The 13034-nt window shown below is 38.6% G+C and overlaps 1 protein-coding gene across 2 annotated transcripts in view; it reads left to right on the forward strand.

Annotated features, from left to right (window-relative positions):
- Positions 1–10377, forward strand: part of SMIM14 (small integral membrane protein 14) — a 49577-nt gene extending 39200 nt beyond the window's left edge. For both annotated transcript variants that reach the window (XM_049793972.1, XM_049793974.1), the window contains exons 4-5: positions 6424–6572; positions 7173–10377. In XM_049793972.1, coding sequence (XP_049649929.1) covers positions 6424–6572; positions 7173–7205 — 182 coding nt within the window. In that variant the 3' untranslated portion in view covers positions 7206–10377. The remainder of the gene's footprint in view (positions 1–6423; positions 6573–7172) is intronic.
- The last annotated feature ends 2657 nt before the right edge of the window (positions 10378–13034 follow it).

Genomic DNA, 13034 nt, shown 5'->3' on the forward strand with positions numbered 1-13034 from the left:
TGTCTCCTACAGGTCTAGAAGCAGTGCAGTCAAGGTTTCCCGGATCTCGGGGAGAGGGCATGCCTTCGTTCACTCTCATATTCCTTCTACATGTCTCCCTCTTCATTCCCTAGTAAAACCTGTTTAGAGATGAGCATCTAGCTTGGACCTGCACTGTGCCCTCCCAGTGTGAAACAGTCGCAGATTCATTGGGCTGAAGGGGAAAAGCAATGAGCTTTCCCAGATAACCCCTGAAAAAAAAGAGTGGGGCACACATGTGCCATAACAGTGCTGCTGGCTTTACTCTTTCTTTATGGGCTTTCCAAGTTATGCTGTGCGTCTGTGACTTGCAGCACCCCTCCTCTCCCAAATGCACCTGTCCTAGGGAGGCTTTTTTGTCTCCCACACCTTAGACTTCTATGTGTGGGGTTCTTTTTAAATCACAGGCATGTAGGAGAGGGAAAGAGGCAGGTGACAGGAGGCAGAATATTTTCTTTATTAGAAGTAGGCACAGACAGGCTGTGCAGCTTTCTGAGCTTTAGTCCACAGTCAACACCAAGTGATCGTAGGTCATTCTCACTCAAGCCTTGGGAGTCTTGGCTCATCAATATTTATGAAGCGTTTAGGCTAAAGACTGTATAAACGAGTAAGTTCTGTTATGTGTGGGCACAAAGCTTGTGGGATAGCTTTCATGCTACCAAGCTATAGTACAGCAGGGATGTGAATGGTTTGCGGCAAATAGCTTTCCATCCTGAAAGAGATCCTTGCAATAACCGTCTGTGCAGATGCAAGCAGTTTGGCAGCAATTGTTCCAAACCAGTGGTTTGTTTCAAAAACCAAAGCAAAAATTATAGAGTAAATCCTCTCCTACATTATTATATTGCCTTAAATTTAGTTTCAGCAAAGGTATTTTTCTGCTGATGCAATGACACTGACTGCCTATTTGTCAGATTATTTTGTGATGCTTCTGTGATTCTGTGCTTGGGCCAACATGAGCTCTGTAAGACTCCCAGGAGTCAAAGGCAAAAACAAACAGATTGAGCCTGGAGAAGCTTCTAGAAATGTTTTCAGAGACAGATTAAAACAATTCTGGGCCAGTCTTCTGTCCATTGCTTCATCCTGTTCTGATGAGCTATACCGTGATGAGCTTATGTTCGAGGTGGGTCTCCTCTTCCCTAGGTCCCACAGCTCCATTTCCTGTTACTTGCTGAGTTTCATTCCTCATTTCAGGACCTCGACACGAAGAAGCTTGTTTCACTCCCACCCATTTGCTCATTCCCAGGATTTGATCTTCCTTCTGGAAGCACAGCTGGGAATGTTGTCATACACAGATTCTTAAATTGCATCAGTTGTGGAATAACTGACGAGATGTTTGTGGTTTTGTTTTGGGAAACGTCAGGGCTGTGGTTCAGCCACTGTCACAGCAGCATCATGTGTTATGCTGTTGCTACCAGCTGGAAGTTCTCAGAAACACCCTGCGTTGATTCCTCCTGAGCACACTTTGTTTTTTCAACCTTGATTTCAGATCTTTTTTTTTGGTTTTTGGAGCCAGATCAAAGCAATAGCACCAATGCTCCCTCATTCGCATTTTTATGTTATTAGCTCTAAATTCTTATTTATGGTTGTTGGCACCATTATATTGTAGTGACTACCCTGCAGAGAGTTTCCTGCCAGGGTCAGGACCAGTGCTTTTGGATTTGTACTCCTACATACAGGAGGATATGAGCACCACTTCAAGGAGCATTTGGGGACTCTGCTTGATGGCTGTTCCTCTGCTGATACTCTGTCAGAGTGTCTGCCATGACGGTAAAGTATGTATCAGAGTCTGGTGACTGTTCCCTCCATTTCAGTGGGTGCCTTGGAGAAAAAGGGCTGCAAGTTTTGAATATGCAACACATTTAATATTCTGTTGGGATTGTTTATGCTCAGCAAATCAGAAGATCTTACGGTTTCCCTTGAAATGAGGAATAAGTGTGATAATTCTTTTCTGAATTCTGTCTAATGCAAGTGGAGCAGGGAAGATTTCTCTGAAGTGTGTGGCAGTTGCAGCATCAGCGGTTCATCCAGCCCAGGGAGGATCCCCAGCTGGTACTGAGCTGCTCTGATGGCTCATGGCCCTTCACAGTCAGCCTTCCATGTCAAAGGAAATGAGGGGCCACCGCCTGAGTTTTTTCCCTGTCTCCTAGCAATTCCCAGATGTTGTGACCTGGATTTACCACATTCATATTTTCAACACTATTCGCAGTGCTCTACTGGCTTGTAATATAGTCAGCGATGACTGTCTCAAATGTTGTCTACTCTACTTCCAAACTTTTATGTATTTCAAAATGAATGTGTATCTGTGATTCATCTTGAGTTGTAGTCGCTTAGGGGAGTCACAGCAACCTAATGAAATGTCTGCCAACTCTTCCCTCCCTTTTCTGGTAATTCCCTTCTCCCTTCCTCTGCTCAGGTCCTTTTTGGCTTTCTTCAGTTTCCTTATCCCTGCCTTTTAAGAGTGTCAGCTTGCAGGGATAAAAACACTGAAAAGAAGGCGGCACAAGTCAGAGAGCATGCTTTTGCCTTTCTACAAGCAGATGTTAAACAGTAAAAAGCTGAAGATCCAAAAGGAGATATTTCTACCATGAAAGGGCAGACAAAAAGCACCACATGGAATACACTTTTACAGTAAAAGAAATGCAATCTTTCCTCTTTTTCTTTAGGGTACAACCTCACTCTGAATGAAAAATAGCACTTTAAGAGGAGAATTAACTTAATGTAAGGAGTATTTAGCAAGGGCATTTGTTAATTTTAGTATTGTATTCTTGAGATTTCAGTTGCACAATCAGGAGGTGCTTGACTTTTAGTCTTTAGAAGTTATTTTTACCAAACTCATTTTAGTAGCTTTGACTGCCTTTCTAGTAGAACATTAAATGAGGTGGCAAACACCTGTCACAGAAGATTTTTTTTTTCCCTTCCCATTTCTCTCCGAGATAAGACTAGTTTATGTGGCCTAGTCTCTCTTTCTATAGGAAAAAGCAAGCCAAAGAACTGTATCTCGTATGTGGAACAACAGATAGGATTCACCACAGTCATTAGCTCCCATGGGCGTTCATCACACAATCTCAGACCAGTTCCTCATAAAGTTTCCTCCTGCACAGAGATAATTCAGCCATGGTGTAAAAAAATTCCAGGTAACCACAGGGGCAGAACTGTGGAGTGTGTGGATATATAGGTATGCTGACCCCAGGGGACCAGATATTCTGAAAATAAACACCTTGGGCTAGATTCATTGTTGTGTTGAAAGGCAGGTTAGAGACTATAAGTTTCATGTCACTCAGTGACACGGGAATATGTACTGCTGTGTTCTGTACTAGTTGGTGTCTCCCAGGCACTGGAGGTTAATAACCGGATCCATCCATCAAAATGAGTGGTGGGAGCAACATTCATCTGTGAGGTCAGAATAGGATGATCTTCTATCCATTTGGAAATATTAGAAAATATCATAGACAGGTGGTCTTATAGGATAGCCTTTATTCTTCAAGGAATCAAAACTCACTTCTAAATTACCTGCAAAAATATCAATTATAGGTAAAAGCACTGTGGCTGTGAACTCTTAAAAGTAATTTTTTTTTTTTCTTCTGCCCATCAGCGTAAATTCCATCCTGCTTGGTTTCGGCTTCACTCAACTGTTCTTTATCTATAAGCTGGTCTTACCTGATTATTTTGTGAGCTGGGTGATGGAGGTCTTTGTAGCAAAAGATTGTTGTCTTCTACATATTATTGCTCCCAGTAGTTGAAACAGCTTCTTGTCTGTTCTCTTGATTTGTGATGCAAAGCTTTGAAAAGTGTGATTCACCCCAGCTATGTGAGACTTTGCTTATCCTCATGTCCTTATGTTAAGAGATTAAAGTAACAGATTCTGAAATATCTCACATCCTTATTAAAACACATGGTCATTTGTGAGAGATGTGGGTTTAACAGTTCTTGAACAGTGTAAATAGTCTTGTGGCTGGTTTAGTATCTGGCATGCTTTGAGTAGGTAGTACAGGGCCAAGCTGTGTTAGATCAGCTGTTGTCTTGCTCAACTTAGTTTAGAACATGTTTCAGCACATTTGGTTCCATCTAAATTGTATTACAACGCAGGCTGGAAGAAATTGTCTTGCACGAATGCCTGTGGTTTCCCTCTGTGGTTCCTTTTGCTCCTTTCCTTGACCTGTGGCATGAGCTGACCTAGCACCATTTACTTACCCCAACTCTTGTTTAACCACGGACCCTGAGTGCACTATGGTTCAGCAAAAATTCCAGAAGGCAGTCTGACTAGTCCCTGTTTCTTTTCATTGTACAGGGAATCCAGCGTAACAGGTAATCTGAATTTTCAGTATTCTGCTGAACTTATGTGCCAAAGCAGGTACCTAAGGCTGTCTTATGTGCTGCTGAAGGTAGTCTCAGGGTGGCTCTAAATGTTGTTTGGAAGCCCCATAATAAAGCAGTTGTTCTTTTCATGCCAAATTATATGCTAGTTTACTGGATTGCATATATAAAGGTCATCCAAGATTTAAAATATTGATATATGATATTGATAACAATAATATTTTCCCTCAACACAATTGCAGGTCTAAACTCTTACCTGCACAATTCCATATGCTTTCTGAATCAATTATATGTTAAGAGTTTAATGAATTAAAGGCTGTAGCATTCTCATGTATTTTCTTTGCACTATACCTTCTCCTCATATACAGCACACGTTATTCACTTGGATCTCCAAAAGAATCATCACTTGTAATTGTACATGCTTCTAATAATAAAATTCCTCTACATTAGCAACTTCTTGAGTTTTGAAATGTCTATATTTTTGACATTTAAAAGGCAAGAGATGTATGGCAGTTTCATTCACTCATATATGTTAATGGTGGTGTTTGTGCTGTGAGAAGCATGAACTTCTATAATACGTTTTTTTCTTCTTTGACATTTTTGAATACATGTGATGTTGGTAAAGGACATCAGTCCAACAGCCCCAACTCATGAAGTCTTATTCCCAGAACAGCAGTGTTGTGAATGGCATAGCTGTAAGCTCCCCCACAATGCCCCTCTGCTGTGTCTTAGCTGTGTTATGAAGAAACCATTTTCATAGAAGAGCCTCTGTTAAAAATGCTACCCTGTATGACAGTGATAAGGGTGGTTCTTTGGTATCAGCATTAACCTTTGAAGAAATGACTCCAGCAGCTCACTGGGTATAAGACATCTAGCAAATGTTAAATAAGAACAACTTCCAACCGATACTGAATCCAGACTTGACTCCATAATGAGATGATCCAAATGAGTTGAGACAACTGAAAAATCTGTCAGATACGAGTGTCTCTGTGGAATTTCCCCACATGTTAAAGTTTTCAACTTGAGTAATAAAATAGAACAGCTCTTCTCTTTCTGAAGGTTATTCATTATAGCTTTGTATTAATTGATCATCTAGATCATTAATGAAGATGTTAGGTCTTTAGATACTATTGTAAATGAAGCCATGCAAGTACCATAGGTAATTAACCGTACATTGGTTTACACTTCAGCTGACAACATTAGTTACAGTTTGACTATTTGAAATTATGTTTCAGAGGAGAAAAGTTATTGTTTTCAAACGTGCTGGTATTAGTAAGAGTTTCTTGATCCAAAAAGACTAACCAGCCATCTCCAGTCTGAGGGGATTTTCTCAGTTTTATTTCCTTGCTTTGATGTCTCAGCCATTCTGTATGGAAATCTAGGTGTAAAATTTCTATATTGTATTCCTGGGCTTCGCTTTTCATGTACCTCCTCTGCATTTTTTCCCCTCCTGACAGATACGTTTTCCTTGATGCTATCAGAAATACTACATGACCTGGATGGTCAGTCATGGAGATCTGGCATATTGACACTGACACTTGTTCAAACAAACTCTCAACAAATAACTTAGAGTAGCCAACAAAATTATAACCATTAGTTTGCTCCCTTCTTGCTAGAATTAGCATGTTCTCTGTGGGGGGCCTAACAACAGAGTCTAAGCTTTCATCTCTTTAGTCTTATTCTTTTACAAGTTTGAGGCAAAGAACAAACACCAACATACAGATGGTTTTTTTCCCCACATAAATGTATTTTGCATCAAGTTTGATTTCTTAAACACAAAGTGTGTGTTTATCATCTCCAGTTCATTAGGAGTTAATGTGAACTATGAAATATTCATGGTCATTCTGAGAATTCCAGTGAAATCTTTTGAAATAGATTCTCTTTTCAAAGAGATAAAAATGTGATAATAAAACAGTGTAACAATAACCAGGAATTACTTGTCTCAAAGCCAAAAGGAAAGACTAATCAGAAAACCCAACTGAAAAATATTTCAGGTTTTTTTCTGAGACTTATGTTGCATTTTTGTTTTCATTTTGGGGAAAGAACTCTGCTGGCGCTCTGTATTATAACTTGAGTTTTCCTTGTCTGTAGTGCCAGGACCAAATTCCCCCAGTGACAATGGCATCAGCTTCGCCATGATAATGATGGCCTGGGTGGTGATTGCACTTGTCTTGTTCTTACTGAGACCTAGTAATCTGAGAGGATCCAACACAGCCGGAAAGCCAAGCAGCCCACATAATGTAAGTACATCTTCAAGTGCCTGGCAGAGAAACTGTACAATAGCTTTAATGTATTTTGTTTTAATACAGACTATCTTACAGTCATTTTTTCCTTACAATTTTTTCCCTGTATTTCCTTGGAACTCCATTAGCAATGAAAGTGAGTAAAACCAAAGTGAAAGTACAATCACGAAGGCCAAGTGTGAGGCCTGCCAGGGGATGGAGCAGGCATGGGTGACTAAGTGTGGGTCATAACATCCTCTGGACACTGGCTGTCCCTAGTTGGAACTGCCTCCTGCCTTCTTATGTACAAGGGGAAAATCACAGCTTTAAGAGAAGATTGTAAACAAAATTACAGCATGAAACTGGGAAGGTGGTCTTTGTCCTAGATGTGGGGTCATGGAAAAATCCCTATCAATGCAGGAAACACTATTGTTCTTTGACGAGCATTTACTCTGAATATTGAAAGAGATACCAAAAGATCTTAAAAGAAAGCACAATGTAACTCTTCTGAGTTCTTTTATTGCTAAATCCTCTTATGCGAAGCACTGTTTCTATAGGTATGTGTATTCTAAACTGTATGTGGATTTTTTCTTTCTTTTCCTCCTTCCTTACTGCTAGGGACAAGAACCACCAGCCCCACCAGTGGACTAGAGTGTTCAGCATTGGAAAAGTTCAGCAGTTAAAACCTTGCACGACCAAATGAACAAAGTGACCAGATTACTTCTAAACCCCATTCAACACTGTTTTCTTTTCTCATTTATATAGGGCAGAATTATCATTCAGCAGTTATCTTCATGAACTCCTTTTTGCGACTTCAATTTTAAGTTAATTTTTGCTTTGTATGTTATTACAATTCCTAGTAGATTGTAATTTGAATAATGATAAGGCGTTGCAGAGGTTTTTTGGTTGTTACTGTTACTGTGGACATTCCGCTCAGTCTCTTTCTGTCACAATGATCTTCATTTCTTTGCAGTGATTTCTGATATGCATTGAAAGAAAAAGAAAATCCCTGTGCACCTATAGTAATGGAAGGTTACTGACCTTTCTTAAGATTAATCCATATTTTTTCTCCAGTATGCTTTTGAGAGTTATATTATGGTTGCAACTATTAGCTTAGTTATGTGGTGAAAAATCGAAATTATTTTTTATTTGCCCTGGGCTCAGAGCAGCTTTTAGTCTGGTCTTTGGACCACTAACATAGTTTTCAGGGTTGTTGGCAAAAGCATGGATTGTCCACTAGAATTATACTCTGTGTGTGTGTGTGTGTGTGTGCGTGTGCACACGCGCGTAAGTGAATGTGATAATTGCCACTGTCAAAGCTTGACATACATATTGGGAACTTTACACAAAAGATTATACCACCAAAAAAGAAATCAATTTAATCTTCTTCATTAATAAATGATATATCTTATTCAATGTGTTATCAAAAAAATGTATTCCAAAACCAGTTTTGTTTACTTATAGACTTTATGAAACAAAACATTTAGTGAGAGGAACTTGGTAGAATTTTCTGTCCTGGTATAGTCTTTTAATAATTGGTATCTTAACAAGTTTTGAGCCGTGGTGTAATGTATATTGGACAGGATGAAATCCTACCAAGAGGTTATCAAGGTTACCATCTTTTGGTGTACACCATATACTGGATATTCAGGTTTTTTCACCTGTATGTTATCAGCAATTCTTAACATTTTCATCCTTAATTGTAGAATTGTAATTGTAGAATAACAAACTTGCAGGTGACTACATATGGCATGTCTTTTCCCTCTAATATTTGTCTGTATGTGTGGTGTGTTTATGTGTGCGTATGTGTGGCTGTGCACGTACCTGTGCACTTCTCCCATTGTAGCAAATGGGAATGACTTTTTTATGTACATTAATTTAAGAACATTTTAAAGATGTACAGAAAAGCAACACTGTATATTTTTCTTGATCAATTTGAAAAATTGATGAGAATAATGTAAAGAGCATTTTTATCTTACCAACATGAAGCTTCTTTCCATAAAGGTCAGTGGAACAGACATATGGGAGTTCAAAGCCTTACTCTACAAACCTTTATTTCATGAGGACTTTGGTTACGGAGCTGAAGGGTCTAACTGTTAAGATGCATAAAGGTTTGTGTTAACAGGCTCTAACAAAAATCTCACATCAGATCCCATGGCTGACAGACACAGGGTTTTCCTCCTCAGGGTAAATGGCGGGCCAGCCAAGCCTCCTTGTAAAGGTACAGCGTAGACCTGAAGAAAGGCTTCTGTAATTTGATGTAACTGCCCTTTGAATTTCTGTGGAATAGTGCGCTCCCAAGCATAGGAGCATGTGTAAAAAAAATTTAAAAATTTTAAAAAAAGAAGATTGGGCCAGGTGCTCTCAGTGACATCAGTGCAGTGCCGTGTAAAGCAATGGAGCTGCAGCAGAGAAGCTGAGAGAATTTGTCCTATTATGTCTAATGGTGTACAGGCCACAAACACTGTGTAAAGATGTCACTGGGACAAGCAATCTGATTGTGCTTGCTTTTTGCCTTCCGCGTACATTTATGTTTGGGATACTGTTTTGAACAGAACGAGTAATACAGCATCATTTTGTTGACCCAACAAGGAGATACATATCATCTCCTACAGTGACCTTTTCTCTGAGGAATTTTGGCCAGAATTCTTCACTATTGGATGCATAAAACAGGCTTCCAATTGATTAAAAAGCCAACTAAAACAGGCTTCATTTCAGACAGAGTGCCACTCCTCATCCTATTGGAAGTTGGTGAGATTTACAGCAGATGCTCCTCACTTGTGAGGACCAGTCTCGCTTTACTTAAATGTCTGTGTATGTATTTATAAAACTCACCATGTGCACCCAGCTCTAGCATTCTTGGCAAATGAACTTTTTGTTCAGAGTAATGTTGTGTTTTACATTTAGAGGAACTGTCTTTGCTTGAAATTCCTCTAAGTAATTGTCCCAGTGATTTTATACATGTCTGCTTTCCTCATGTAAATTGCTATTTTAAATTTTCTATGTAAAAGAAAAAACATTGGAAATATTTTATTGTAAAATGTTTTACTAAAGAGCCAGGCCACTATCCCACGTCAAAATGTATGCCTTTTAAATTTAGATACTCTCTCCAAGATAATAACCTTCAGATCACCACTCTTAATTAAAATAAAAGTAACTAATTGTAGGACTGTATTTTGCCACTCTTATTCATGTTAAATAGTGCCTTACTCATCAAGTAGTTGCACTGAAGTTTGTGGGACTACTCTGAGATAATGTACTAGTAGCAGCTTTAGTAAGGGTGGCAGAAATCTGGCCTTTAGTGATGTAGTTTGCGATGAAATAATTGTATTATGGTTACAGATGTTTATGGTAAATTTTGAGAAGTGTGGAAGAGATTAGTGGTATGTGAAGCTTCAGGATATGATTAATTCTGTAATGAGGGTTTTAAGCTCGGTTAGTAAAAGATGCAAGTTGTAGCCACTTGGGAAATACAGAGGGAAGTTTACAATTATACCTTAGCTTAGAACTTTGTTAAAACAATAGTATTTTTAGAGTCTGCTTAACACAATTATTATACTCTGAAATGAGAAATCATATGTATTCATGTATTGTCTGCAGATCACTTAGCCTTGTAACATTCATGATTGAAAAAGGAAGAGTGATGATGTGATGTACCTAATGTAAATCGGTGGTTTAAAATGTCTGAATCATGCCAAACAAAAAATCATCTGTGCCATTTGCGGTTTCCTAGTAATCTTTTACTGAGTACTTGGATTGGGATAAAGGGCTTGTACTATGCACTTTTTATTGACTTAACAAAATAAATAGCAATCGTTAGTAACCTTTTGTCTTTGCCTTTTAGTCTTTGTATAAGATGTAGGACTGCACCAACCAATCAATTTCTAAGGCAATTTGAAATAATCTAAAAAAAAGTATTGGTAAAAACAGTGTGTCATCTGTGTAACTTAAAATGTAAATTCTAACTTATCTAATGGTCACTTGCCTTCTGTATGTATCTCAAGCAAGTCAGAACAAATTATAAGCAGTTTCCAGGGTTTAAGATACTTTGATGACCAATGTGGACATCTCTGCCTTTTGCTCTTCAAAGTTGTTATGCAACCTAGGAAGATAGAAATAATACACCAAGAAAAGTAATGACAGAGGCCAAATGTGCCAATTCTGTTACTTCATTTTAGATCAAATCCTACTACTTTGGGGATTTGCAGTCTGTTTTCTAGTCCAGTTCTTGGCACTGTTGGACCCAGAGCTGCTCTGAGGAAGGAAGATGCTCCAGTGGATCCGAGGCAGCAGGTAGAAGTAGTAGAGACATGCTGCTTCCTCACTGTTCCCGTAGAGTGCAGCACTCTTCTTCCTCCAGCAGTAGAGCATGAAATGCTGAGCACTGCCTCAGCAGCAGCTCAGATCCCACGTTAGGGATTCCTGTGTTAATCCAAGGAAAAAAAGGAGAATGCCAGGGGAGCATTAGGGTTTAAAATAATATACAGCTATCCAGAGATAGTGGTAATAAATACCAGAGAATCATAAACAAAATCTGAATTTATTTTTAGTAATAATAATAGTAGTAGTAATAATAATAATAATAATTTAATAACAAATGCTTTAGGCATTTGAATCAATTTAGAAACTGTAGGATCTTAATCAGAGATCATTAATGTCTGCTCATCAAGATTTACCCTTTTACTCGAACACAGGGTTATAAATAACCCCTAGAACTAAAGCTGAATTTTACTTATAGGTACACTTGTTAAAACGTTTGCACATGCCCATTATAAAGTGATGCAGAAAGGAAATCACCACAAATTTAAATTAACTGTGTTGAATGTATCTGCATGAGGCCTAGCTGTTCAAGACCTCCAGGTAAGTGGAGATTACTCTGCCCCAAAGCCTGAAAAACTTCATATCCTATCCAGGATGTTTGGGAGAAATACATCAGATCATTGCAGCAAAATATTCCATGAACATGAAGTGTGTTCCTTGCAAAAATGGACAACTTGCATTCTTTTCTCCTTCTACCCTTACTTGTTCAGTACCAGCCAACAGCCTACAGTGCAATTCACTGCAAAGACATGGACCTTGGGGCAGGGGAAGAGGTGGACTGTCCCACGGTGGACCACATCCTCGCTTGTAAAGCAGCACAACTCTTACTGGCTTCCAGGGAGTTACACTCATTGACATCAGCTAAAGATTTGTCTCTTTTCATACAAGAAGAATAACCGAACCCATGTTACTTGATCTTGTATCAAAAATACTGTGAGCTCCCATAGCAGACAGTTTGTAGTTAAATATAATAACTAGAAGAATCTGGCTTCCGGATTACCTTTTTAACCTCTGCAGACAAGAGTATTGGTCAAAGAGGGTGTCTGAAACAAATGTATTTCAATACATGACAATAAATATTAATTTACCTTATATAGCCAGCTTTTTAATGGTTTCACTCCTCTTGCTCATATGGAAAGTGATATTATAAAATATTTTATACAATGTTAATTGAAAATACAGCAGTAATTTCTAACCAAAGGTCACAAGTAGCAAGCTTTAAAAAAAAAGTCTTTCACATTTATGGGTTTTGTTATTATGTCCTCTAAGTTATAAATGATGAAACAGACGAATAATTTCTGTGACTATGTAGTTTTCAGACTTGTACCTGTTTCAAAACTCTTGAAGTTTATTAATTTCTTCTCATGCAAAAAATACCCTTAAAATGTAAAGGAAGATATTAGAGCCGAGAAAATGTTTCCTAACCATATCAAAAAACCCCCCACCATTGTACAACATTCTGAAGGTCACAGCCATTTCTTTGATATAACAAGTAAATCTTAGAAAAGGTGTAGGAGCTCAGTTTAGAGCAGAACTTGTAGATGAAATGATAAATGATAAACTGAATATGATTAGCAAGAAAATGATCCACAGAAGGCCCCACAGGGCTGGACACCACACCAAGCACTGTATATAACACATCAAAATCTGCTTTGTTGTTGTGGTGACGGTGAGTAAAAATCCTGTTCCTTCAGCTCTCCTAGTGATTTCATGCAGCCTTGTTTCCATCCTCAGTTTCATATAGATGAAATAGAAAATCCAAATAATCATTTTCCGACTTCATCAAATATTAGCTTGCAATTTGAATCATAAGTACATCTTGTCTCTGACACCCTCTCCGGCTGTATGCTTCTGTTGGGCTTCAGTATGTAGGGGGAAGAGATTAAGCCAAATTTGCTTTTAGCTATACTGTAACACTGGATCAAATCTTCACCTTATTCTATGTGAACAACTGTTCACGTAAAGGCAATGGGACAACTCAGCTGAGTAAAACCCTTCAAAGAATTCATGCTACAAGACAATTTCTCTCCAATGGGGCTGTGAGGAAAAGCAGTGCCTTATCTGGCTGTTCTTACTTCCATTGCATTAGTTTTAGCATTTAAAGGTCTTTATTGTTTTATTGAAATGGCTGTTATGCCTGAAACAGCTCTGCTGTTGGGA

Source organism: Accipiter gentilis, chromosome 3 (assembly GCF_929443795.1).
Source record: "Accipiter gentilis chromosome 3, bAccGen1.1, whole genome shotgun sequence".
Lineage (NCBI taxonomy): Eukaryota > Metazoa > Chordata > Aves > Accipitriformes > Accipitridae > Astur > Astur gentilis.